Genomic DNA, 27,919 nt, shown 5'->3' on the forward strand with positions numbered 1-27,919 from the left:
AAATATTTTGGAATTTGAAATGGGACAGTTTGTTGACTTTGAAAGGGCGGGAAACGTATTTGTTGATGACCAGGGTCTCAATAATTGTTTTTATATGTGAAAGATAAGGTGAGATTGCATGTGTTTTGTAAACTGTAGAATAATTTCTGATAGTTTGGAATGTTTTGTGCTAGTTAGTATTCAAGAATTTATATCGTCCACGAAGCGGACGTTATTAGTAACGGGTCGATTGCAAAGTTGCTTATTTTTCGTATTCAAGGAAGATGTGATAGCTGCAATGCATTAGTATGTGAAGGCAGTTCGTTATAATATGATTTATATTCATTATTTATTTATTTGCTCAATTTTATGGATTTACACAATTTTTCTGTCATATCTAGTCCCTCCCCCTTTCCTACAGTCTGGGTCTGGGAGACGTTAACCCTAGATTGGTAGACGTCGGGAAATTCGGGAAATCGTAGATAGACGCGAATGAGAAACAATATAAAATATTCAAGTCTTGGCTGGGATCAGACTACAATATTGATCACACTGTTCAGCCATTTGATGGGTTTTGTGATAGTCTTGTAGGCAAGATTTGCTGTCAATTGAATTGGTCTGTCTGGGAACATAACATATCACTCCCACAGGGTCAGTGTAATGCCCTTTGACAAAGGCTTTGTATCTGGTACATGTAATATACTTAGTACACTGGGTGCTTCTTTAGGGGGATACTATGTACTAGCTAGGTCAATATGAAAATGGAATTCCTGATATTTGAGCTGAAGTAGTTCTCATGGGATGCAAAAAGTCGCCATGAGTATAATGCAATTTGAATTGTCCATCTAGCTGTCCTAGTTCTCGAGATATTGCATTTTTAATGGAATTAAATCGGGCCTATTTTGTCCGAGGAAATCGGGCCGAAACGTGCGGTCTGACTAATCGCCGATCAAACGTAAACAATGATGGTTTTTACTGACAGGCACAATTCTATATAAAAAATTAGCATATGGTTGCATTATTTGACCTATTTTCTATAAGATGTGCGATTTCCATGTAATTTGATCATAGAATTACGTTTTTATCTTCTGCAAAATTACCCACCACAGCTACGAATACCGTCAAATTACATGAAAATCACACATTTTAAAGGAAATAGTTTGAATAATTCAATTAGATGCAAGCTATTACACTAATAACCCAATAGTAACAAACTTAATAGTGTAGTTTGATCCATACCACCAGTGATCATAGATAGCGGGCAGGACGAATCGTAGCTGTGGTCCGTAATATTACGGAGGATGAAAACGTAACTTCTATTTGATCAAATTACATGAAAATCACACATTTTAAAGGAAATATTTCAAATAATTCAACTATAAGTCTATTACACTAATAACATAATAGTAAGAAACTTAATAGAGTGAAGTTTGGTCCATAGATGGCGGGATGGATGTTGATGTTGTTATCCGATAATCTGACCCAATAGAAAAAAACTAATTAAAACCACCGATTTCTCAGCTCTACCGTAACACGCTGCCTTTATTTTGGTATTAGAATAATCCGCAATACTAGTAGTTTTGGTTAATTGTGGTCAGTTGACCGCACGATGAATTTGTTAGTTCATTTTTTATGTTGAAACATATACCAATTTTCGATCTACTGCTGAATGCAGGCTGCCATGTTTATCTTGTGTTTTTATTGACCGACAGGTAACTGATGATGTGAATGTTTGAAATTTATTACAATCGTAGTAAATACACTCGCACAACATTTTTATTAATTAAATTTCCCGCGGTATGTAAATTTGGCCGTTTGAATGGCGTGCGCATAAAATGACGCGCTATTGTGCTCGTCATCGACGGTGGCGCCTCTGGTGGTGTTTGACCTACCTATATGTACCTATGTATTGTATTATCTGATGTATTATGCCCTATGTACACTTATAATGATAAGTTTATATGACATTGAATCACACACTTAGATGACTTCTGTCGGTGATCGACGCAGCTAGACTGGGGTCCCACTGTGACCAGGCAGCTCCCTCACATCAGTTGACCAATCGATTAGTCGATTAGCGCTGGGGCTGGTGTATCCTGGTGTTGGCGGCTGGTCTGGTATTTTGCCCAACCATATATCCAGATGTTTTTTGAAGGTGTCTGGAGACCCCTGTTATGTTTCTCAGTTCAGGCGGGATGCAGTTGAACAATCTTGGCCCACTGAACGAGAAGCTGTTATGTATTCTGGACTTGATGATCTGGTAGTGGTCCTCACATAACAGCCTCCCTCTTCTTTGGTGGACTGTTTGAAATAACAATTACAGTTGCCAAGGATAACAAAAAAGCATGAAAGCATATTTCCATTGCTTCAAACTTATACATATTTATTTATTTGATAAAAAAAATCCAATTTGATAAATATGTAAATATTAATATAATTGGGTGAATTTTCAGAAGTGCCTATGTATGTGATATAGCATTAGAAAATTAGATTTATTGTAAATTATGATACATCCCCATAATATATGTTTTTCTTGGCAGAAATCAATATTGGCAAAGGTTGCCAAAAGCAATGCACTTGCAAACAATGCTGTGGGGCTGCTTGAGAATCTATCTTTGTTTTGATAGATGCAGTGGTCGAGGAAATTAAAGTATGATAAATATGTCTAACTTAAACTGCATTTAGTAATGCGATACCTGTAATTCAATAGGTCAAGGGTGGCCGATCAGTTGATCATAATCAACTGGTTGATCACAAGCCTGTTTTATGTCAATCACACTACTGTACCTGTTAATAATTCATCCTTCTGAAGTTGTCATGCAAATAGTAGCAATAGCATATCCAAATACTCATAATATATACTTGAATTATTAGGTAAATTTTTATAAGTGCATAAATATATGATAGGGTAATAGAAAATTAAATAATTTTGTTAATTATAATACATCAATGAAATATACATTATTCTTGGTGGAAATCAATAATAGAAGCAGTTGCTAAAAGCTTTTAACAAACAAATGTAATTGCTGTGACTACTTGAGACACCAAGATTGTTTTGGTAGAGACAGAGGTTGAAGAAATTAAAGTATGCTAAATTCGTATATTTTAACCTAACCTGCATTTAGTAATGCAGTACCTATAATTCTAGAGGTGATCAGGCCATCATTGTCATCTCTGATCTCTGAATTTATCAAAACAAAAATGGCATCAAAAGAAGTCTACACAACTTTATTTGTTTGTTTATAGCTTTTATTAACTCTCTATTATTGATTTACACCAAGAATAACATGTATTATGTTGATGTATTATAATTTATAAAATTATAATTTAATTTTCTATTACTATATTGTGTAGGCATGCACTTCTCAAAAAATACCAATTATATTATTTTTCCTGGGAATAAGTTATATTTATATTTATGATGGTGGACATGTCTGAACAATATTTATAAAAAACGATTACTCCTGTGCTAGACTGGTAGATCGCAGGAGGGTAACTAAAAAGATTAGATTATATCTCACTAATGGGCCACCCCTGCTGTAGGTCATCAGCATTATCATTGTCGTCAACAGGGATGTTGATGGCCAGTTTAATCTCTTCAATGAGTCAAATTCTCACGTGCAGCATTAGCTGTATGATGATGCATCACAAAACTCACATTATAAAATATAAAGTTACAGCTGTATTACTCGTTCTCTTTCACCCTGAATATTAATAACCATAGAAAATATGATCAGGCCAGTTCACACAATATGGGGGTCACTCAGCTGCAACTACAAAATAAATATAATTAAGACGCCAATGCCAGCATCCGCATATACCCACTAGCTCCTCATGATGCCTATGTAGGCATCATCAAATGGAAGGGGTTAAGAAATGCATGACTCTCAGCTCTGTAGCACTGTTTAAAAAATATGTACTGTGCAAGGTACTGAGGGCATATTCCAGACCCTGTGGCCGCAGCTTGGTTTGGTAGTGTATTTGCTTTTAGCAGGATTGGTCCAAACAGACAACATGGCATTTTGATAGAGTGATTTCAGCTTCATTCAGTAGTGTCTTTGCTTTAGCAACTTTTTGTTGTTGATTTCTGCCAAGAAAGTGTATATTATGTTGATGGATTACAATTTACAAAATTAATAATTACTTTTCTAATGCTATATTGTGTAGGTGTGCACTTTGAAAAAATACCCATAATTATGATCAATTGCCTACTTCGCAGCTATGCAAAAATCCTGGTATGTTGGGGGTACTTCAGGTGTTTCCTTGGGGGGCTAGATGTACCAATTTATCATGTTAATATCAAGAATATTATGGCTTTATATTTTTATTATTGTTTCTGATTGATAAATATTAATGACAATGTAAATTTCAACTTACGAATATGTAGTAAGCAAAATTGTGATCAATCACAATTTTGTTTAATACATGTGATATTATTAGAAGTGCACACCTACATGTTATAGCATTAGAAAATTAGATATTAATTTTGTAAATTATAGTTCATCAACGTAATACAAGTTTTTCTTGGCAGAAATCAGTAACTGAAATGGTTGCTAAAATTGATACACAAACCAATGGAGCCACTGTGACTGCTTGAGATGCCATATTTATTTTGATAGATGCAGAGGTTGAAGAAGTACGCATAATATCAACAACCCTGTGTACAGGTTAGGTTAGGTTAGAATAGTCATATTTATCATGCTTTAATATCTTCAACCTCTGCACCTATCTAAACAAAGATGGTCTCATGCAGTTGCTGCAGCTCCATTTGTTAGTGTATTGCTTTTAGCAACTTTTTCTGTTGTTGATTTCCACCAAGAAAAATGTATGTTTTCTTGATGTATTATAATTAACAAAATTAATATTTAGTTTTTTTATGCTATATTATGTAGATGTGCATTTCTAAAAATTTGTCTAACATATTCATAAGATTAAATTTTTATGAAGTCAATACATATTTATCAATCAGAAACAGCAATGAAAGTATATAAACCATATTATATTTGATACTAACATGATAAATAGGTACATTGTCCCACCCCCATAAACACCCGATGTTCCTCCAGGATTTCTGCATAGCTGCAAAGTAGGTAGTTGATCTCAATTATGTATGTGTTTAAAGAAAATGGAGAAAAGTGGGAGGTGAGCCAGCTGTTGTTTGCGGACGACATTGCGCTTGTAGTAGCAGGATCAGAGGAGGGATTGAGGAAGTTGATGACAGAGTTTGGGAGAGTGTGCGAAAGAAGAAAGTTGAAGATAAATGTGGGTAAAAGTAAGGTGATGAGATGTACAAGGGGTGAAAGTGGCAGCAGACTGGAAGTGAGCATTAAGGGAGAGTGACTGGAGGAAGTGGATAGTTTTAGATACTTTGGTGCGAATGTGGCAGGAAAGGGTGTAGTGGAGGTAGAATGTAGATTGAGAGAAGTGAGTAGATGCCTTGGTGGATTTAAAAGTGTAATGAGGAATAAGCATTTGGTAATGGATGCTAAGAGGAGACTGTATGAAGGAGTGATTGTGCCAACAGCACTGTATGGAGCAGAAACATGGAATACAAGAGAGGAAAAGGGGAGTTTGAATGTGTTTGACAGGTTTGATGGGGGTTACTAGGGTGGATAGAGTGAGAAATAAGGAGGTGAGGAGGAGAACAGGGGTGGTAAGGGAGTTGGGAGATGGGGTGGATGAAAGAGTATTGGGATGGTTTGGGCATGTGGAAAGAATGAGTGAAGAAAGACTAGTAAAAGAGGTATGGAAGGCAGATGTGGAGGGAGTGAACATGAGGGGGCAACCTAGGATGAGATAGATGGATGGGGTGAAAGGTGCTTTGGAGAAGGGGAATGTCTTGAGGAAAGACAGGAGACGGGTGAATGGAGAATGGTTGTATATGGATGACGACGTGATGCACGAGGTGGAATGGGTGGGGGTGAGGTTGACACAGCCCGAAGGGATTTCTCCCCGTCTTCTCCTTTTCTGCATGAGGGGACGGAGAGAGGGGGTCACCGATTTAATAAAACAGCCTTGCTGTGGATGTGCTGTGTCTTGCAACACTGCTTCTGACCCAGGGCAGTGGACAGGATGCAGGGATGACCTGTCATCCAGGAGGTGCCAAGATAAGAGAGAGGGTGGAGGGGAGTGGAGTGTATTAGGGATGGAATGGGTGGGAATGGTTTTTATGCCTTTATTTTTTGGCCACCTCCCCTGTAATGGGGAAAAGCCTTTGGTATATGTATGTATATTTGTAAGCTGAATTTTATGTATAATCAGGAAAAATAAGGGTACATAAGGCATAATACATCTGATGATAACATGATAAATAGGTACATAGAGTCTCTTTAAAGAAACTGTGTGCTATTCTACGAACCAGGTAAAAAGGGCATTTACACTGATGATGAGAAATGATGGTTTCAAACACCTCTCTATCACATATTTTACTAATCAATTATCATAATAAAAGACTTCCCAGTTAGTCACTACTGTATTTGGGGGTATTTCCGTTATGAAAAACAACACCAGTTTTAAAGGTCATTTCACAGCATAGACTACAGACACTGCGGTAGACCACATGCTAAAGTAGCACCAGCCAATGACTACTTCAACAGGAGGATGGCTTGCACTCCATAACACCCTGCAGTTGAATTCACTAGCTCTGTCATGACTGTGCTTACCTCCTGTGGTGAGATATAATGTTGTTGACACTCAATTGACATTGTCCTGATTGATTGATGGTGAAGCCTAGATTTGCATCTTGCTCAGGGTATAAAGACTATTACTATGTAACTGCAAGCAATTGCTGTTCTTGAAAAAGGGCATAGGTGTATGTTCATAGTATTACTCAAAGATCAGGCTATCTGAGGTCTGAGGCTTTCATCTAGAAGGATAACATCTGTATCACAGATCCAGCATGTGGTCCAAAAACATGTTGAATCAAACATAAAAGACCTCAAAGTGAATGTAAACAAGGAACTGAGCATATGGAGGGCATTCACAGAAATCTGTGGAAGGTTCCAAGGACTGTTGCCAGCCACTGTGGGGCTGTGGGTCTTCCATTTAGTGGAACTTGAGGCAACATTTGCTTGGTTGATTTAATTTCCCATTGAGTAAATCATCAATGGCATTTGTGCTTTTGCCCATTTCCAATGCAATATTGAAATTAATTTTCCACAATTTGCTGTAGTTGTAATTCTATAAGTGCATTTTCTTTTTATTTCAGAATTGTCACTGAAAATGCCGGCTGAGAAGAGGACCTCCAAAGCTAAAAAAGACAAGGAGGATGAAAAGAAGGAACCAGAGAAGCCAGAAAGTAACCGTTGTGAAGATGTGGAGATGGAGGATGAGGATGAAGATGAAGAGGGAGGAATTCGTATAGGAGACATTTACCTCCCGCCACCACCACCTCCTGCTTGTACTTTCGATAGCACTGGTCCTCGTCTTGTCATCACACATATTGAAAATGAGTTCTTTAAAAGCTATGCAGGGAGACAGGTAATATGAAATTAAAGTTCATGTACTCTACCCATGTCCTCCAAGTGATTTGTCCCATATAGAATCATTTTATTCCCTTTGGAAAACTTATAGGTTATGATCCAGCACTGAAACGTTATCTACCCATAAAGGGTTTTGAAAAAAAGACACATCTACCTTACCACAAAATTTTGATCCACACATCCTCAATCTTTCCGAAACCCACACTATTCCTCCCCAATTACTGCCTCTGTTCCCTTCCTAATCCTCTCGTTTAGCATCCTTCCATGCACCTTTCCAACTACACTGACTGCACTGATCCCACTCAAACCAATACATTCATATTGGTCCCCTTTTACTTTGTGATATGGTTTAACGTCACAAACTCCCCCCTATCAGAAGGCCAGGATGGTGCCCCTCACAGAGGGCTTTGTAGCATGGAATTTAATGAACCATGCCCTTGGTCCAACTTTGCTGGTGGCAGGATTTGAACCGCCATCCCCTCGACCTTCGCCTCAAGTAACAACGCCCTAACCTGCTCAGCCATCAAGCTTCCATAAAGCTTTTACTTTGTAATGCAGAAATATACAAGCACTCCTCCAGTCCTCGGGCACATCCCCCTTCCTTTATCAGACACCTCACTCACCCATCCATCTCAGGCACCTTATTAACTTTCATCAGTTTCAATGCTCTTTGTATCTAATTTGTTTTTCCATGCCCTGTCATTTTCTTCTCTCATCACCATCATTTTCTTAAAACCTCCCACTCCCGGGCCACAAACATTTCCTCCTTAATCTCCTCCACATTCATCAGTTCTCTGAAATTCTACCCATCTTCCCCTTACTGCCTTCACCTCCATTAACATCTGTATAACATTTGCATGCCATCAACACAATATATGCCTTATGAATAATTTGTGGGAAAACCCCATTTCAGCTGTGGTGTTCCTTAGAGAGACAGAACTGCTCAGCCAGACTCTAAATAATGATTACAACATCTGTACATCTGCATTCTTTACCTTTTCCTCTCTACCTGACTCGCCCCTTCTCACTCTTCACTTCTTTCTGGAACACCCATTCATTTTTTCAAAATTGTTTCCCAGACTCCCACCCCATTTTATATCTACTCTCCTCTTGGTCTCCTTTATAATATATTTTGCTTTTCTCTTTTCATTGTACCTCCCATATGCTTCCCTTGTTCTACATTGCAACCAATCCTCATCCATACATATACCAAAGGCTTTTTTCCCCCTTATAAGGGAGGTAGCCAAAAAACAAGGCATAAAATCCATTCCCACCTATTCCCTCCCAATTTCACCCCACTCCACTCCACCCTCTTCCCTCCCTCTTGTCTTGGCACCTCCTGGGTGACAGGTCATCCCTGCATCTTGCCCACTGCCCTGGGTCAGAAGCAGTATTGCAAGACACAGCAAGGGGATTTCATCAAATCGGCGACCCCCCCTCTCCGTCCCCTCATACAGAAAAGGAGAAGACAGGGAGAAATCCCTTTGGGCTGTGTCAAATTATTTCTCACACACACTCCCCCACCTCATGTATCACAGCATCATCCATATACAACCATTCTCCATTCACCCCTATCTTCTGTCCTCTCCCGTCCATCCTCAACAGACATTCCCCTCTTTCCCAAAGCCCCTTTTACCCCATCTATCCATCTCATCCTAGGTCGTCCCCTCATGTTCACTCCCTCCACATCTGCCTTCCACACCTCTTTTACTAATCTTCCTTCACTCTTCTTTCCATGTGTCCAAACGATGCCAATGCTCTTTCATCAACCCTATCTCCCAACTCCCTTTCCACCCCCGTTCTCCTCCTTACCTCATTTCTCACTCAATCCAGCTTAGTAACCCCTATCATACTTCTCTGACACCATCTCAAACATATTCAAACTCCTCCTCTCTTCCTCTCTTATGTTCCATGTTTCTGCCCCGTATAGTGCTGTTGACACAATTACTTCTTCATACAATCTCTTAGCATCCATTCCCAAATGTCTATTTCTCATTATACTTTTTAATCCACCGGGGCATTTACTCGTTTCTCTCAATCTACATTCTACCTCCACCTCCATTCCTCCCTTTCTTGCATACACTTGGTTATTCTCTTCCACTATCACCTTCACCTCTTTATCTCACCATTCACTACCTTTCCTTCTGTTCCCTCTCATATTCCTTGTCCCACACACCATTGTTCCACATTGTACCACATCCTCCTTGAAACATGTCCATTCCTCTACTCCTGTATCATCCCCTTTCTGCCTCACCACCTCCCACATTTCTCAATTTCAGATATTCTTTCTTTTTGTCCTTCTCATTTATTACCACTTCACACTGCCACTGCTCTCATTTTTTTGTTTGTGAATCATTTATAATTTCATTTATAAGTTCTTGACAATAACATTTCTCAAATGAATTTGGAAACATTTTTGATCTATCATAAATTGCAGAGTGTATACCTCACACTCATCTTGTTCAATTGTGTGAAAGTGATGATAAGGTGATCAGTTATATAATGATGAACTTATGGGGAAAATAGTTGTTATTATACAGTCAAAAATACAAATGTATATAAACATGCTAAAAGGTCTTTTCACCCATATAAGTGAAGCAGCCAAATTATATCTGACATCCATCCAATACCCAGTTGATATCCTTTCTATTTTAGCTCCTTGCAGATGAAGGGTCAATGACACTACAGCAAGACACAACACATCCACAGCAGGGCCCAACAACCAAAGCTGGTTTACTTCATTACATAACCCTGCACCCATCATTTACTTGACAATTTATAGGACAGAAGAAAAAAAAATCCCTTTGAGCTGAGTGATTTTCTCATTCACAACCACTATCCATTTACACTTATCTCATTTCTTCTACCCTGCTCAACAGATATTTCTCTTGCACTCAGTACCCTTTTCACTCTGCATCCACCTCATTTTCAGTCTTCCCCTCAAGTTTACTCTGTGCATGTCCCTTATATGGGAGGTAGCTGAGTCAGAGGCACTTACTACCTATTCCCACCCATTTCACTCCCCATTTGCCATCCATTCCACCTCTACCATCTCAGCTCCTCATGGATGAAGGGTCATCCCTACATCCGCCAGCTGCCCTGGTCACAATCTAGAATAATATCAAAACTCGTCAAATACTCTAATTGCACATAACAAGATTTAGTTAGATGCCAGATATTACTAGAATGATTTGTATGTTGAAGAAGGCATGACCTATAGCTAGTGATATGAAGTTTTGTATTTATTGCTAGTGTTTTGTATATTTATGTGCATTATTTCATTTTTTCAGGTTTTGGGCCCATTCCACAAGAGCTTTACATCCATCGTTGGCCCCAATGGCAGTGGAAAGAGTAATGTAATAGACTCGATGCTGTTTGTTTTTGGATACAGGGCGCATAAGATCCGTTCTAAGAAGATTTCTGTATTGATTCACAATTCTCAAAGTTACTCAAATGTCCAAAGTTGCACAGTAGCAGTTCATTTCCAGAAGATAATAGATAAAGATGGAGATGATTTTGAAGTGGTACCAAACAGTAAGCTGGTTGTATCACGAACAGCTTTCAGGGATAATTCATCTTTCTACCAACTGAATGGGAAACGTTGTCAGTTCAAAGCTGTTGCTAAAGTTCTGAGGCAGGAGGGTATTGATCTTGATCACAACCGCTTCCTGATCCTGCAAGGTGAAGTGGAACAAATTGCTATGATGAAGCCAAAGGCTCTTACAGAACATGACACAGGTATGCTCGAGTTCTTGGAAGACATTGTGGGTTCTTCAAGGTTCAAGGAACCCATAGAACTTCTCTCAACACGTGTGGAAGAGCTGAATGAACAGCGAGGCGAGAAGCTGAATCGAGTTAAGTTAGTGGAGAAGGAGAAAGATGAGCTGGAGGGCCCCAAGAACGAGGCTCTTGAGTTTATCAAACTCGAAAATGAGATCACCTTGAAGAAGAACACAATTTATCAGCGTAGGATATTGGATTGTGGCAAGACCATGGCCCAGGCTGAAGCCAAGAAGAATGAAATTGATGAGAGCATGAGCGAAATAAAAGAACAATTGAAAGAGCTTGGAGCAAAGAAACAAGCTAAAGAAGAGAAATTGAAAAAGATTGCAAAAGAATTAGAAATCACAAAAACTAAAAAGGAAGAGTTGACTGAGAAATTCAAAGTCCTTGAAGGTGAAGATGTGAAGCTGCAAGAAGATTTAAAACACAAAAACCAAAAGCGTAAGAAATTTAATGCTCAGCTGAAAGCAGATAGAGAGAAACTGGAAGAACTATTACAAGTCCCTATGAAGAATGAAAAAAATATTGAAGAGTGTGTACAACTGAAAGGAAAATTGGAAGAAGAAGCGAAGAAGGAGGAAGAAGCTTATCATGTAGCAATGCAGTCACTTAATTCTGAAACTCAGCAGCTTCAGGATGAGAAGGAAAAGTATGAGACACAACTCATTGACCTGAAGAAGACAGAAAATGAGACCAAGAGTGTTTTAGATATTGCTCAGTCAGAGTTGGACATCTATTTGAGTACTATCGCCAAAGAAACAAAGAAGCTGGATCAGCTGAGAGAGAGGTATGAAAAAGCAAAGGAAACCATATCCACAAGGTCAGAGCAGGTGGAGAGGCTCACAAAACAGATTCCCGAAAATGAACAGCAGCTGAACGAAAGTCAAAAACAACTGCATCAAGTCTTCCAGGAACAACAGCAGATAGAAGAGGAACTGAAGACAAATCGTATGAAACTTGAAGAAAAGAGAAGTGCCATGCAGTCATCTCGTTCAAGAGGACGAGTCTTGGATGCCATTATGGAACAGAAACGTAACGGTACCATCCCGGGTATTTATGGACGACTTGGTGACTTGGGTGGCATTGATGAGAAATATGATGTAGCTATTAGCACAGCCTGTGGGCCTCTTGACAACATTGTGGTTGAAACTGTTGAAACAGGTCAGAAATGTATCACATTCCTCAAGAAGCATAGCATTGGAACAGCAACTTTTATAGCTCTGGATAAGATGGAAAAGTGGAGGGGACATACTGAGAGGAGCATGAATACTCCAGAAAATGTTCCTCGTCTTTTTGATTTGGTGCGTGTGAAGGATCCTGTGGTGAAGACAGCCTTTTACTTTGCATTAAGGGACACACTGGTCGCAAAAGACCTTGATCAAGCATCCAGGATTGCCTATGGGCATGTGCGACACAGAGTTGTAACACTTAAAGGTGAACTCATTGAACCCTCAGGAACAATGAGTGGTGGCGGCCGCTCTGTTTTGCGAGGTCGCATGGGAAAACAAGCCACTGTTGTTAATGTGGACCCCAGGGAGATTGAGGAGGCAGAATCAAATGTGAACCATCTTACTCAGAGGTCTGGAGAATTGAGACGAATGAGGCAAGAGCTCGAGGAGGCCGTCCAGAAGCTGACCCGTGACTTGAAGACCATGAAAATGGATGTTCAGAAGTTCAAAATGGAACTGCAGGCAGCACAACAACAGGTGTCATCCTTAGAGACTCAGGTGAACAATCAGGAGAAGAAGGTGAAAGAGGCAGAGCCCGATAAGTCCAAAGTTGCGGCAATGGAGAAAGACATTGGTGTGAAGACGAAGGAATTCCAGAAGGCAGCCGGGGCAACGCAGGGTATTGAAATGCAGGTCAACGAGATTCATACAAAGATCATGGAAATTGCTGGGAACCGCATGAAAGGAATGAAGAAGGGCTTGGATAAGATCAGAAAACAGCTGGAAAAAGTCAATGCGGAGATTACCAGACTTCAGGTAAAGTATGCTTTTCTTTTAATTGTTGTTTATCCACTCAAAGGCCAATCATAGGTGCCTCTTAGTGATGGTCCCCTGAGTTGGACATTAGAGTAAATTATTTCCCTGCCATCCCTCTTCAAAACCCATGAAGAACACCCTGACCCCCAACTTAAAATGCATCGGGACTGCTCGGACAGACAGTCTAGGGAACGACAACAACAACTTAAAATGCGAGTCCTGCATGGGCTCCTAATCTCAGTGAGACACACCACAACACCCTTCAAATCATACAAAACAAAGCCCTAAAAACAATTACAGGCTGCACAAATACAACACCTACAGACCATTTACACCATGAAACAAAAGTCCTCAAAGTCAAGGACCACCTCGACATGAGAGGCACACAAACACTTGCCGCAGCCACCACAAACACATTACACCCGCTACACTACATAGCAGAACACCCACACACACCAAGAAACATTAAAACAACACCCAAAGACCTTTATCATGCACAGATACTCTCTTCTCTTCCTCCACAACCACCAAATACCAGCCTCCGGAAACATATTCATAATCATATCACTCACCGCTCCATTAACACACTGAAAGACAACACACTGCTGCATGCCAGACCCCCTGATATCCACCCTTCTGAATCCTCTCTCCCACGAAAAGACAGAGTCCACTTGGCCAGACTGCGGTGCGGTCACCACCCAGCACTTCTAAGCTACCAGAAGAGGCTGGATGACCACATTGTGAACAGCTGCCCAGGATGTAACACTTCACCCCATACCATACAACACATAATGGAAGACTGCATTATACACAATCATGCACGCAAACAACACAACATACGCTCTATAAAGGATTTGTGGGAAAACCCAGTTTCGGCTATGGCATTCCTTGGGGAGACGGGACTGCTCGGACAGACAGTCTAGGGAACGACGACAACAACAACAACAACAACAAATTAAAATGCAGACTGAAGAAACTGGCACTCAGTGTCTGAACTTCTGCCAAAATATATATCTTATCTTCCTTCTCTTCTTCCTCCTCTTCCTCCTCCTCCTCCTCCTCCAGCAACAGCTAGTGGCACATAGAACCACACCAGTACAACAGACTGCAGTCCAAAGTTTCTTCCAAGTAGGAACTATGGGAAGGCCAAAGGACTTCCAAGCTACTGTTAGACTATGGGTGCCTGGTCAGAGGCAATAATTATCATGTTATCACCCTGACTGGAAGTGCAGCCCCATTCAATTGGATGTCCCTGTGTGCCCCCCATGGTGTGTATGTGTCTCTCTCTCTCTCTTTCTCTCTTTCTCTTTTTTTTTTTTTTTTTTTTTTTTTCTTCTTCTTCTTCTCTCTCTCTCTCTCCCTTCCTCCCTCTCTCTCTCTCTCCATGGTTACCAAAAAGGGAATTTTGATGTTACAAAATAATTTCATTTTATACAGCTATTGAATGATTTATTTTGTAGTTCTCAAATCTTTATTATAATTCAGTGAATTATTTTCTTGGTTCCTGATTATTTTATCTATTTATTATTATTTTTTCTTTTCTTTTCTTCCATTATCAACTGCCTCAGATTCCACCAAGTTCATCCCAGAGTATGTTTGAAAGCTTTTAAGATTGCATTTTGACATTTTTCACTATTTCTGTTTCATAAAACCTTTAATTTGTGTTCAGGTAGCAATCAAAACTGCCCAGAGAAACACCAAAAAGACGGAAGAAAAAATTAGCACCATGGAGGTAGAGGTGAAGGAAGTGGAAGATGAGTTACGTGGGATGCAGGACCGACGGAAGGCTGTTGAAGAAAGTGCAACAGAAGTACTGGAGGCTCTCAAGAAAATCACGGTAAGTTTATTTTATTTTACTTGCTGGCTGAGCGAGTTAGGGCGTCATTACTTGCGGCAAAAGTCGAGGGGATGGCAGTTCGAATCCTGCCACCAACGAAGTTGAACCAATTGCATGGTTCATTAAATTCCACACTACATTATTTGCTTATCTTTATTTATTTATTTATTGTGTGTTTGTGTATTTTAGATTATTTTTATTCAGCTAGTGAATGAACAGAAAAGGTCTGATACATCAAGACCTAATTTTAGTAAGGAAGTTGTGGAACACCAACCCATAACTGAACATAGAGTAACATTAACTGATAGATATGCTAGATACTAAACCCATCCAAGTATCAGAGGTCCAGAGAAAATTGTTCAAAACTGAAAATTTTGCATACCAATGGCCAAGACCACCATGCTCTCATCTGATGTGAAATGTCTAGGTCCAGAAGCAGGGAAGGTTTTCATGATTATTTTTAACCACTCCTTCACATAATAGCACAGTAGCAATTCAAAAAGGAGGATATATCATCTCTGCCAAAATTGCCCTTTTATAGTCCTATCTCAGTCTTCTCCATATCAAAGCTGACGGAAAGATTGTTTGCCAAAACAGTACAGATTCAAAGAAAGCCACTCTACCTTCACACTTTATCTATATATAGCACACAAAATGGAGGAAACTGCAAGAGCCCACAAGGCCTGCTTTAGGCAGTTCCATGTCCATTACCACCCGTCATCCCCATCCATAGAATTATTCCACCTTCTCTTACAGCAACCAGTAGGGTTCTTCCTCCGTACAGGGAAGGCATGCAGCCCCCACACCCGTTCTATTCCTATTTCTCTTTCATCTTGCCTCCTCGTGCATGAAGAATCATCCCTGTCTCCTGCCCACTACCTAGGTCAGAAGCAGTGCAACAGGACACAGCACATCCACAGCAGGGCCAATTGCCACATTTACGTGTCAACTCTCCCTCCTTGTCCCTTCATGCAGAAATAGAGAAGACGAGGAATCCCTTTGGGATGGGTCAATTTATATTCCATTCACACTCAACAGACGTTGCCCCTTTTACTCTAAGCCCACTTCACCCCCATCTCATTCTTGGTTTTCTCCTCAGACTCATTCCATCCATATCTGCCTTCCATATTCTTTTAGCTAGTCTTCCCTCTTTCATTCTTTCAATGGGCACAAACCATCCCAGTATTCTTTCATCCACCTTTTCTGCCAGCTCCCTCTCCATCCCCTTTTTCTTCCTCATCTTATTTCTTAGTCTATCCATCCTTGTAACACCCACTTTACTTCTCAAACACATTTAAATTTCTTCTCTTTGCCTCCCATAGTTTCCAAATCTCTGCCCCATACAGTGTCGTAGTTACCATCATCCCTTCATACAATCTTCTCTTCACATCTATCCTCATATACCTAATTCTTATGACATTTTTCATCCCCCAAGACATTGACATGCTTCCCTCATCATTCAATGGTTTTCCTCCACCCCCTACTTCTCCATTCCCATGTGACCCTAAATGTCTAAAACATTCCACCCCCTCTAACCTCTCTCCTCTAAGAACTTCCTCCAGCTTACTGCTGCCCTCTTCTTTTGTACACCTCACCACCTTGCTTTTACCCACATTTACTTTCAGCTTCCTCCTATCACATACCTTCCCAGACTCTGTCAGCAACTGCCTCTTACCCTCCTCTAACCCAGCACAAAAACAACTGGCTCTCCTCCCATTTACCTCCTGTCTCTAACCATCTCCAATACTCTACCCAACGCCCTCACATCTACCTCCTGTACCACCCTACCCATGTTCACATTGAATGGCTGTGGCGACATAACAGACCCCTGGTGCAGCCTCACCTTCACCTTAAATTATTCACTCCCACAACTGTCAACCTGAACACAAGCTCTACTACTCATGTAAGAGATTTTTAGTGCCCTTAACAGCTTTTCTGCTATCCCATATATCTGCAGTATATATATATTTTAATTTTTATTCACTTTTGATAATAGATTGTTCCATAATCTTGCAGGAAGATGAAGAAGAAATGAATGAAGCTGTTGTCATCATTAAAGCCAAACACGAAAATTATGTGAAAAAGGAAAATGTGATCAAAAGTAGTAAGATTGAGAGAGACCAGGAGTTAGAGAAATATGAAGGAATTGTCAAGGAGAATAAAGGGAGAATTTCTCACTGGAAGAAAGAGGTAAGTGCATCCATGCTTGGTATCAAAGATGAGTGAGGTTTTTAGTCTAGGGCCAGTTCTCAGATGTAAGGATATCAAAGGACAACTATGAATCTATCTATATACCAAAGGTCTTTTGACTGCTTATAAGGGAGATATTCAAGTCAAAGGCATATAGCCATTCCATTCCCATCCACCACCCTTTCCCCCCTCCCATATTAGCTCCATGGATGATGGGTTAGCCCTGTGTTCCACCCACTGCCCTGGGTTAGAAGCAATGAAGCAGGACATAGCACATCCACAGCAAGGTCACTTCATTTAATCCATGACCCTCCACTGCTCTGTCTCCTCATTCATAAAAAGAGAAGACAGGGTGAGAAATAGGTATTTGGGAATGGATACAAAGAGAAGAGTATATGAAGGGGTGATTGTCTAGGGATATGGAAAGAATGAGTGAAGAAAGACCAGCAAAATTATTGTGGAAGGCAGAGGTAGATGGAGGGAAATTTATGGAGAGACCAAGAATGGGGTGAATAGAGCCTTGGGTAAAGGGGGGATGTCTTTTTAGTAGGAAAGGGAGCGGACAAGAGATGAGCATATGTGGATAGTAGTTTTGAATGGATAGTAAATTGATGTGGTCCAAAGGGATTTCTTCTTGCGTTCTCTAATTACACAAAAGTGGACAAAGAGGTCGGATCACCATGTAATGAAGCATTGGAGGTAAACCAGTTTTGGCTGTCAGGCCCCGCTGTGTATGTTCCATAGTTTGCTGCATTATTTCTGACCTAGGTAGGGATGGCCCTTCATCTACAAGGAACTATGGTAAAATGAAAAATAAATGTATGTTGGATGGGTATGGGATAAGTGAAGAGTGGGTTTATGCCTCAACTGGCCAGATTTTAAGGAGGGAAAAGGCCTGTTGGTATATGTGTATATGTATGTATGTATCTGTGCATATATATATATATATATATATATATATATACTCATAAAATTATACAAAAGAACAATGGACTCATATTTTAGAAGTCAAACATCGCACTGCATGTGTTGAAAGAAAAATTGCTTTGCAAATAGATGATAATAACTAGGTTTAGTGGCGGCTTTTGAAAATGTGACATACATTGCATATCATATTGTCAGCTATTGGGGTTAGACATAGCAATTTGTAGTCACTCTGGGTGAAATTATACATTTGGTGCAATTGGTTTTCAGATGAAGAAACTGGAGCTTCAGGATGTTCCTCTAGATGATGAGGAGGAACCACCTCAACTTGCTACCATACCACCGGAGGAACTGGAGAAGATTGATCCCAAACAGTTTGATTATGAGTTAACTGTTCTAGAAGAACGATTGGCAGTAGCAAAACCTAATTTAGCAGCTATTCAGGAGTATCGTAAGAAGGTATTTTCTTCTTTCATCTCAATATAGAACACCAGAACATGAGTACTGTTAATAGTATCATAAGAAAACATTAGAAAAATTCAAATGTAATTATCAGAAGAAAAAAATATTAGGCATATTGTGGAGTGTTTTGGGGTTGAGTGTTCAGACATTCATACTAGTATTAACCAGAACAAAGCCCATAAAGAATGCTATACTATTAAAGTTCTTAACTCTTCATTCATTTAGGAAGAAGTGTATCTACAGCGAGTATCAGAGTTGGATGAAATCACATCAAAAAGAGATGAGCAGAGGAAATACCATGAAGACCTAAGGAAGCAGCGACTGAATGAATTTATGTCTGGGTTTTCCATAATCTCAAACAAGCTGAAGGAAATGTATCAGATGATTACTTTAGGTGGAGATGCTGAGCTTGAACTGGTCGATTCCCTTGACCCATTCAGTGAAGGAATTGTGTTCAGGTATGTAGTGTATAGAATGTAAGTGTCAATTCTTTACTGGTAAGAGGGTGCTTCTACAGTACTCTCCAGAAAAAAAAATCAGTTTAATTTACACACACCAAGGTCTCTTAATTCAACACTCACCAACTTCCACTAGTGTGGATGTTTGGGGCCAGGACACAAAACACCAATTCCCATAGCTAGTCTTAGGACAAAATGTCCACACAAGTGGTGGTTGACAAATGTTGGATTAAGGTGTGTGATTATATATATATATATATATATATTAGGCTGGTTGAAATAAACTGATGGAGAGAGTTGGTTTTAATTAGGAATGGATTTGGGTGCCAATGTTACAATAGGGCTCTCTAAGGGCGAGAAAAGGGGGAGAGGACGAGACAGTGAGGGAGGTGACAAGTGTGAGTTTCAAGTCGTGTCCCAACTTGGTCTGTCTGTGAACAGATGGGGTAGGAGGGAAGAAAACAAGGAGCAACGAAACAGTTTCACTGTGTGATGTTCAGAGGCAGTCTGCATCATCAGCATTCGTCCAGCCTTTATATACACAGGCAGGTATGATCCATGCTCCTAATCGGTGTTAGGTCAAGTATGATGCATAGGAAGTCATAGACAAAATGTTCATATGCTGCTGACTCACAAAGACAGAGGGTATGCATTACTCAACGGATCCAGTGTTCATCATCACATGGCTCGCTGGCCAATGCTGGTACTGCATGTGAGTTCCTCAAGGAGGCTTTGTCCCATCCATGGGCCTCAAGGAAGCTTTGGGTTGAGTTACGCAGCCAGGCGGCACATGAGTCACATGGCTAGTCCCACAAGTGACCGGGGGGTGGGGGGGTTATTGGCTTGGGGCTCAAAGGTTGTGGGAAGGCCAGAGAAGATGTGAAGACTGAGGAATGAGGACTACCTAACAATATATATATATATATATATATATATACATACATACCATATGCCAACAACTTTTTCCCCCCTTACAAGGGAGGTAGCCAAAGTCTAAGGCACAAATCCACTCCATTCCTATTCATTACCCTTCCTGGGTCAACCCTGCATCATGCCCACTGCCCTGGGTCAGAAGCAATGTAGCATATAGCACATCCACAGAAAGCCCACTTCATTTAATTGGTGACCATCTCCCCCTCTCCGTCCCCTCATGCAGAAATTGAGAAGACTGGGAGAAATCCCTTCAGCCTGCATCAAAATATCATTCACATATACTCCCTCACCCCCCACCCACTCCCATGCTTCACAGCATCATCAATACACAACCATTCTCCACTCACCCCAATCTTCTGCCTTCTCCCTTCCTTAACAGACGTTCCCCTCTTTTCCAATGCCTCTTTTACCCCATCCATCCATCTCATCCTTGGTCACCCCTTCATGTTCACTCCCACCAACCTCTGCTTTCCACACCTCTTTTACTAATCTTTCTTCACTCATTCTTTCCATGTCTCTAAACCATCCCAATACTATTTCATCAACCCTATCTCCCAACTCCCTTTCCAACCCCGTTCTCCTCCTCATTTCTCACTCTATCCAGCCTAGTAACCTCTACCATACTTCTCAGGCATTTCATTGCAAACACATTCAAACCCCTCCTCCCTTATGTTCCATGTTTCTGCCTCATACATTGCTGTCAGCACAATCACCCCTTCACACAATCTCCTCTTAGCATCCATTCCCAAATGTCTATTTCTCCTTACACTTTTAAATCTCCAAAGGAAAAAAGAAGACAGAATATTGGGATGAGTGGAGAATGGTTGTGTGTGGATGATGCTGTGATGCATGGGAGTGGGTTGGGGATGGGAGTATGTGTGAATGATATTTTGATGCAACCCAAAGGGATTTCTCCCTGTCTTCTCTTTTTCTGCATAAGGGGACGGATAGGGGTGTCACTGATTATATAAAGCGGCCTTTCTGTGGATGTGCCGTGTCCCGCTACATTGCTTCTGACCCAGGGCAGTGGGCAAGATGCAGAGTTCACTTGTCATCCAGGAGGAGCCAAGAAAAGAGGGAGGAAGGGGGTGGTGAATGGGAGTGTAGTATTGTCGGGATGAAATAGGTGGGACTGGGTTTATGCCTTTAACTTTGGCTACCTTCCTTGTAAGGGGGAAAAAGGCCATTGGTATGTATGTATGTATTTTTTTTTTTCTCTCTCTCTCTCTCTCTCTCTCTCTCTCTCTCTTTCTCTTTCTCTCCAGTCTGCAGAAAACTAAGGTACCTAGGGCAATAGTGATTAATTAATTTTTGTCTAACAATACACTGTTAAATTTAGAGAATACATAAGATTTTTAATAGCCAAGTAAATTTGAAAAACTGATGCTGAATCCAAATTGTTTTCGTTTTTATAGTGTACGGCCCCCCAAAAAGTCCTGGAAGAATATTACCAACCTGTCAGGTGGAGAAAAGACACTCTCTTCACTGGCACTGGTATTTGCACTTCATTATTACAAGCCAACATCGCTGTATGTTATGGACGAGATTGATGCAGCTTTGGACTTCAAGAATGTTTCCATTGTCGCCAATTACATCAAGGTGAGGCATTTCTGGTTTCATTACCGTTTGTTAAAGGTGGAAAGTTTTCTGTTTAAGTTTCTTTTTTATATATGTATATATATGCCCTCACTGTATTTTCTTGGAAAAGTAAATGCATAAAATGGAATGGAAGGACTCGCCCAGAATCATATTGAGTCCAGAAATGTGTGTGAATGTGGTATGGATGAAATTAAAAGGGAAGAGATTGGTTAAGGAGGGATTGATTGGGACAGTAGAGAGGTGCTGGAAAAATTAATGTAATGGGGGAAGAAAATGGCAGGGCTTCAGAAAAAGACAATATTCGAAGAGCATTGAAGAAGATGAAAACTAGTAAGCTGCCTGGAGTGTATGGGTGTCATATGGAATGTTTGACATAGAGGAACCATAGATTGGCTAGTGAGGTTGTGTAACCCCTTACGTATGCCCTGGGGTGGCACATTTAGGGGGGGGGGGCAGTAGTTCTAGTCTGGACATGCCACCCACAAGGCTGACAAAATAATTATAATAAAAGAAGTTCAAAGGAGCCTTATTTTACCATAACATACAAATTTTGTGTTAGAATCAACAGAATATGAAATATCCTTTTCCCCTCTTCAATAGGGACATTTGATAAAATGTTTCTGTTTAATTATTTCACAACACAAGCTTATTATTTAATTATTTCACAACACATAAGCAATCTCACAGCATGTGAAGCACTATGAAGACCTCCTGACCACAGTGAAGAAGAGAAAGCTGAAGTGGTATGGACATGTGACACGGTCCAGCGGACTATCAAAAACCATCCTCCAAGGGACAGTTCAGGGGAAGAGGAGACGAGGCAGGCAGAGGAAGAAGTGGGTAGACCATATCACAGAATGGACGGAGAGGGAAGAACTTTGCAGAGACCCAGGCCCTTGCCCACGACCGTGAAAGATGGAGGTCACTGGTGAATTACTCATCGATGCAGTGCCCCTACGACCCCAGGGGGTTAAGGGATTCGTGATCGTGAACACATTATCTAGAACAGGCAGTAAGGGATGGTGGTGATGGGGGAGGGGGGCTTCACTGAGAACTTTGCCCTGGGGCAGCACTTAGTCATGCAAGGGCTCTGGTCTAAGGTAGTTATTGACAGAGTTCAGGAGGGTATTTGAGAGGAGGAAAGTTGAAAGTAAATATTTGTTGAAGCAAGGTGATGATAAGATGTGTTATGGATCAGGGTGGCAGCAAGTTGTAGACAAGTCTTAAAGGAGAGAAACCAGAGGAAGTGGATAATTTTAAGTATTTAGATTCACGTGCAGCAGGGAGTGGAGAGGGGATGGAGGTAAAATTTCAAATGAAGGAAGCAAGTGTCTTGGGGGAATGAAAAATGTCATTAGAAATAGGTGCCTGTGTTGGATGCAAAAAGAAAAACTATATGAAGGGGTGATTTTGCCAGCGACACTGTATGGGGCAGAGATAATATAAGGGAGGCAGAAAGGTAAAACTTAGTGTATTTAAGGTGAAATATTGGAAAAATATTGTGGTGGCGACAAGGAGGGATAAAGTGAGAAATGACGTGAGGCAGAAGGCAAGGGTGGAAAGGGAACTGGCAGATAGGGTTGATCATCAAAGAATACTGGGATGTGTATGGCATATGGAAAGAATTAGTGAAGAAAGACCAGCAAAAAGTGTGGAGGGCAAAGGTGGGTGGAATGAACTTGAGGGGAAGACAAAGAATGAATTGATAGTGAAGGAGGCCCTCGGGTAAAAGGGGAATGTCTGTTGAGCAGGAAAGAGAGAAGGCAAGAGACAGGTGTGACTGGAGAATTGTTGTAAATGGATGACAAATTGGTACAGCCTGAAAGGATTTCTTCTTTTCTTCTCTAATTACTCATGAGTGGGCAAAGGGAAAAGTTGTCATGTAATGAAGCATGGTAACTGATGTAGAAGTCGGTGAATCTGTTGCAAATAGCGATCACAATTTAGTCAGATTCAAACTCCTAAACAATTTTAGAATAGATACTTGTGCTTCTAAAATACCCGATTTCAGTAAAGCTCAGTTCATAGAACTACGTCAGGAGCTTCAGCTTACAGATTGGGAGGCAAAATTAAACGAAAGGCCTGTAGATCAGATGTGGGAAATATTTCAAAATACGCTCACTAAGATGATTCAAACTTACATTCCTTTTAAGGACAGACGTCCCCCAAATCAGGCTCGCCCAAAGTGGCTCGACAAAGAAACTGAAAAAAGTATTGCTAAAAAGAGACAGGCTTATAAGAAATACAAGTGCTCGGGTGCATCTAATGACTATGAAAGTTATGTATCAATACAGAGAGATTTAAAAAAGACAATAAGAAAAAGAAAACGACAATACGAAATGAACATCGCTGATAAATCCAAAGAGAATCCCAAAGAATTCTATAGTTACATTAGAGATAAAAAGGTTGTTAGGAATCACATTGGTCCACTATTATCTGCTGATGGTCAACTTGAATATTCAAATGAAGGAATGTGTAATATCTTAAACAATTATTTTAGCTTGGTATTCGTAAACGAAACACCTCAAAGTGAATTCCAAACTGAAACCTGTGAAAAGTCTGGGGTAAACTTACTCACTACGGTAAATATAACAAAAGAAAAAATTAAAAGGTGTATAGACAAACTCAAAGTTAATAAAACACCAGGGCCTGACGGTTGGCATCCAAGAATCTTAAAGGAAATGAAAAATGAGATTGTTGTTCCATTAGAAATTATTTTCAAGAAATCCATCATATCCGGAGATGTCCCAAGAGAATGGAAGCTAGCTGACGTTACTCCCATATTCAAAAAAGGTGACAAAAAGAAACCAAATAACTATAGGCCTATAAGTTTGACTTCGATCGTAGGAAAAATAATGGAAACTATCATCAGAGATGATATCGAATATCATTTAGAAAGTAACCGTTTGATAAATGATAGCCAGCATGGTTTCAGACGGAAACGTTCTTGCGTGACTAACTTACTCGAATTCTACAACACGGTTATCTCGAATTATGACAAAAGAAACAATATAGATTTAATATATCTAGACTTTGCAAAAGCTTTTGATACCGTCCCACACGAAAGACTACTTACTAAATTAGCTTTGCATGGAATAAGTGGTAGCCTATTAGGTTGGACTAGTAATTGGTTGAAAGGTCGAAAACAGAGAGTTGTTTTAAATGGAAAAACTTCTGGATGGAAAAATTTTGCAAGTGGAGTTCCTCAGGGTTCCGTTCTTGGGCCACTTCTATTCATAGTATATATAAATGATATAGACAATGGACTAAAATCTACTGTTTCCAAATTTGCTGATGATACAAAACTGTGCGGAGTGGCAAATGATCACTCAAACCAATTAGATATTCAAGAAGATTTAGATCAATTACAGCAATGGTCTGAAAAGTGGCTAATGAAATTTAACACAAGTAAATGCAAGGTAATGCACATAGGTAAAAATAACAGTAAGTACGATTACAAGTTATTTGGAAATTCGTTAACAAAAGTGGATAATGAAAAAGATCTCGGCATAATTATCAGTAACGATCTCAAATCATCCAAGCAGTGTATTTCAGCCTCTGAGAAAGCAAATAAGATTCTAGGATTGATTGCACAATCTTTTGATTTCAAAAGTCCATCACAAGCTATATAATTTCTTAGTTCGTCCACATTTAGAATACGCTGTTTCCGTATGGTCACCGAATCTCATTAAAGACATTGACAGACTGGAAAAAGTACAACGGCGAGCCACAAAACTGATTCCAAATATAAAAAATAAATCATACGAAAATCGACTTAAGCACATGAATCTGTTTTCCCTAAAAAAGCGTAGACTCAGAGGTGATTTGATACAGGTCTTTAAGATTTTAAAGGGAATTGACAACATCAAAAGTGACCAAATTTTCACATTGAATGAGAATCAGACAAGAAACAATGGTCTCAAACTGTCCGGAAATAGATTCAATTTGGAAGTAGGTAGAAACAACTTTGCCAACCGTGTAGTTAATGAATGGAATAAACTTCCTGCACAGGTAGTGCAATGTAGTTCAGTTCGAAGCTTTAAGAATCATTTAGATAAATACCTAAGTAAGATGCTGTAATGATTATAATTTATGTTATATTATTTGTTTTTGTTTTGTTATAATTTGTCTGTCTGATTTTCATTTATTATTAGTTATATGTCAATTTATAATCATTTGGGAGATAGGGTTGATGAAAGAATATTAGGATGGTTTGGACACATGGAAAGAATGAGTGAAGAAAGACTAGTAAAAGAGGTATGGAAGGCAGATGTGGAGGGAGTGAACATGAGGGGACGTCCTAGGATGAGGTGGATGGATGGGGTGAAGGGGGCTTTGGGGAAGAGGGGAATGTCTGTTGAGGAAGGAAGGGAGAGGACGGAAGACAGAGGTGAGTGGAGAATGGTTGTATGTGGATGATGTTGTGACTGCATGAGGAGGAATGGGCGGGGGGGTGGGGGGTGGGGTAGTATGTGTGAGTAAATTTTGACGCAGCCCGAAGGGATTTCTCCCCATCCTCGCCTTATATGCAAAGGGGGACGGAGAGGGGGGGTCGCCGATTAAATGAAGCGGCCTTGCTGTGGATGTACTGTGTCGTGCGACACTGCTTCTGACCCAGGGCGGTGGGCAGGGTGCAGGGATGACCCGTCATCCAGGAGGTGCTCAGATGAGAGGAAGGGTGGGAAGGGTGTGGAGTGTATTTAGGGATGAAATGGGTGGGAGTGTTTTTATGCCTTTCCCTTTGTGGCTACCTCCCTTGGAAGGAGGAAAAAGCCTTGGTATATGTATGTATAATCATTTACTATTTACCTTTTTGTTTGTTATTCAACTATACCTATGCATTTATTTATGTATTTTATTTGTTATTTTTACATTATTATAGTTTTTCCGCATCCGACCTAGATATGGATCAAAAGGTCTCCTGTCGGCATGCTCCGCCTTTGTAATCCTTAATCCTTTGTAAACCAGCTTGGCTGTGGTGCTGTGCCTAGCTGCATTGTTTTTGACTCATGCAGTAGTGGGTCAGGGATGGCCTTTCATCCACAAGGTGCCAAGATATTTTTTAAAAGGGAAAACAAAATGGTTTGGGTGAAGGGTGGGTCCATGCCTTGGCTGCTATTCACCCTCTTAAGGGGCAAAAGGGCTTTTGGTATATAGATGGTTACATGTATGTTCCACAAAGTACTGGGTAGTATCAGTCTGGGCGAGTTCTGATGTAAGTTAATATTCTGGGTGACACTTGATGTATTACATTTGTTGGTTTAGTAAGGTAAGCTGATACAAACCCTGATGTAAACTTTCTTTCACAGGAACGTACCAAAAATGCCCAGTTCGTCATCATCTCTCTCAGATCTCAAATGTTTGAACTGGCTGACAGGCTGGTGGGGATTTACAAGACTTACAACTGTACAAAGTCAGTGACAATCAACCCAGCAAAAATTGGGTGTTGTGCCGAGGAAAATCCAGCTTGCAAGACAAATAATTTGGGTAGTAATGCAGTGCCTCCAGCAATTTTATCGCAGAATAAAGCATAAAACACTAACCCTTCATACTTGCAATATCTGTCATTTTAATACAAAATTATGTTTTAAGGAATTATACTGTATATTATTTTGTAAGGATAACTTGATTTTTAGATAATAAAAATATTGTAATATTAAAATGAAAGTACAAATTTTTTTAGTAACATTTATTACAAAAGGAAACATACTGGTCTGGTTGATTTTTTTGCATTTTAGATAATTTTCTATCAAATTACAGTTTTCATAATATCTCCAATAAACAAAACACTTACAAGTAAGATGGGGCAGGGAGTCACGTGGAAGCAACAGTCGAGATTGTATGCACAGGCTTTTACCGAGTTTATTCAATTTAGGGACACATGAAGTGTGATCAACATGGAAAGAATATTCTTGAAGATTCGTGGTTGAAGAAGCAATAGAAAAACTGCACAGCATCTTTGGCAATTATAGCAAATATATTTATAAGGCGCTCATTACTGCTGGATCCCAGTGACTCCATTCCCAAAGGTCATTCTTGTACCAAACCGTGCCGATAATCATTATTATATATTTTTTTTTAACCATTAATGCAAGTTTCAACCTCAGTGCTGCTCATTTTAAGCCTGACATCTTGCACAAACTTGTAATTTTGAATCCAAGTAACATTCACACTAGATTAACCTTCCAACAAAGCTATTAACATCACTCCCAGTGGTAAGTATTCTCAACCAATACTAGGGAGATGCCATTCAATATATATATTTATTTATTTATTATTTTATTTTTA

The 27,919-nt window shown here is 40.0% G+C and overlaps 1 protein-coding gene across 1 annotated transcript; it reads left to right on the plus strand.

Moving 5' to 3' along the window:
• Positions 1-27,305, plus strand: glu (structural maintenance of chromosomes 4-like protein gluon). The gene is made up of 9 exons (XM_076188351.1): positions 1-108; positions 7,187-7,458; positions 10,751-13,228; positions 14,898-15,065; positions 17,082-17,255; positions 18,450-18,638; positions 18,867-19,099; positions 21,448-21,631; positions 26,941-27,305. The coding sequence occupies exons 2-9, from the start codon at positions 7,201-7,203 to the stop codon at positions 27,163-27,165; spliced, it is 3,909 nt and encodes a 1,302-aa protein (XP_076044466.1). The 5' UTR covers positions 1-108; positions 7,187-7,200; the 3' UTR covers positions 27,166-27,305.
• The last annotated feature ends 614 nt before the right edge of the window (positions 27,306-27,919 follow it).

This window comes from Oratosquilla oratoria, chromosome 7 (assembly GCF_046742065.1).
Source record: "Oratosquilla oratoria isolate Oo_2021 chromosome 7, ASM4674206v1, whole genome shotgun sequence".
NCBI lineage: Eukaryota > Metazoa > Arthropoda > Malacostraca > Stomatopoda > Squillidae > Oratosquilla > Oratosquilla oratoria.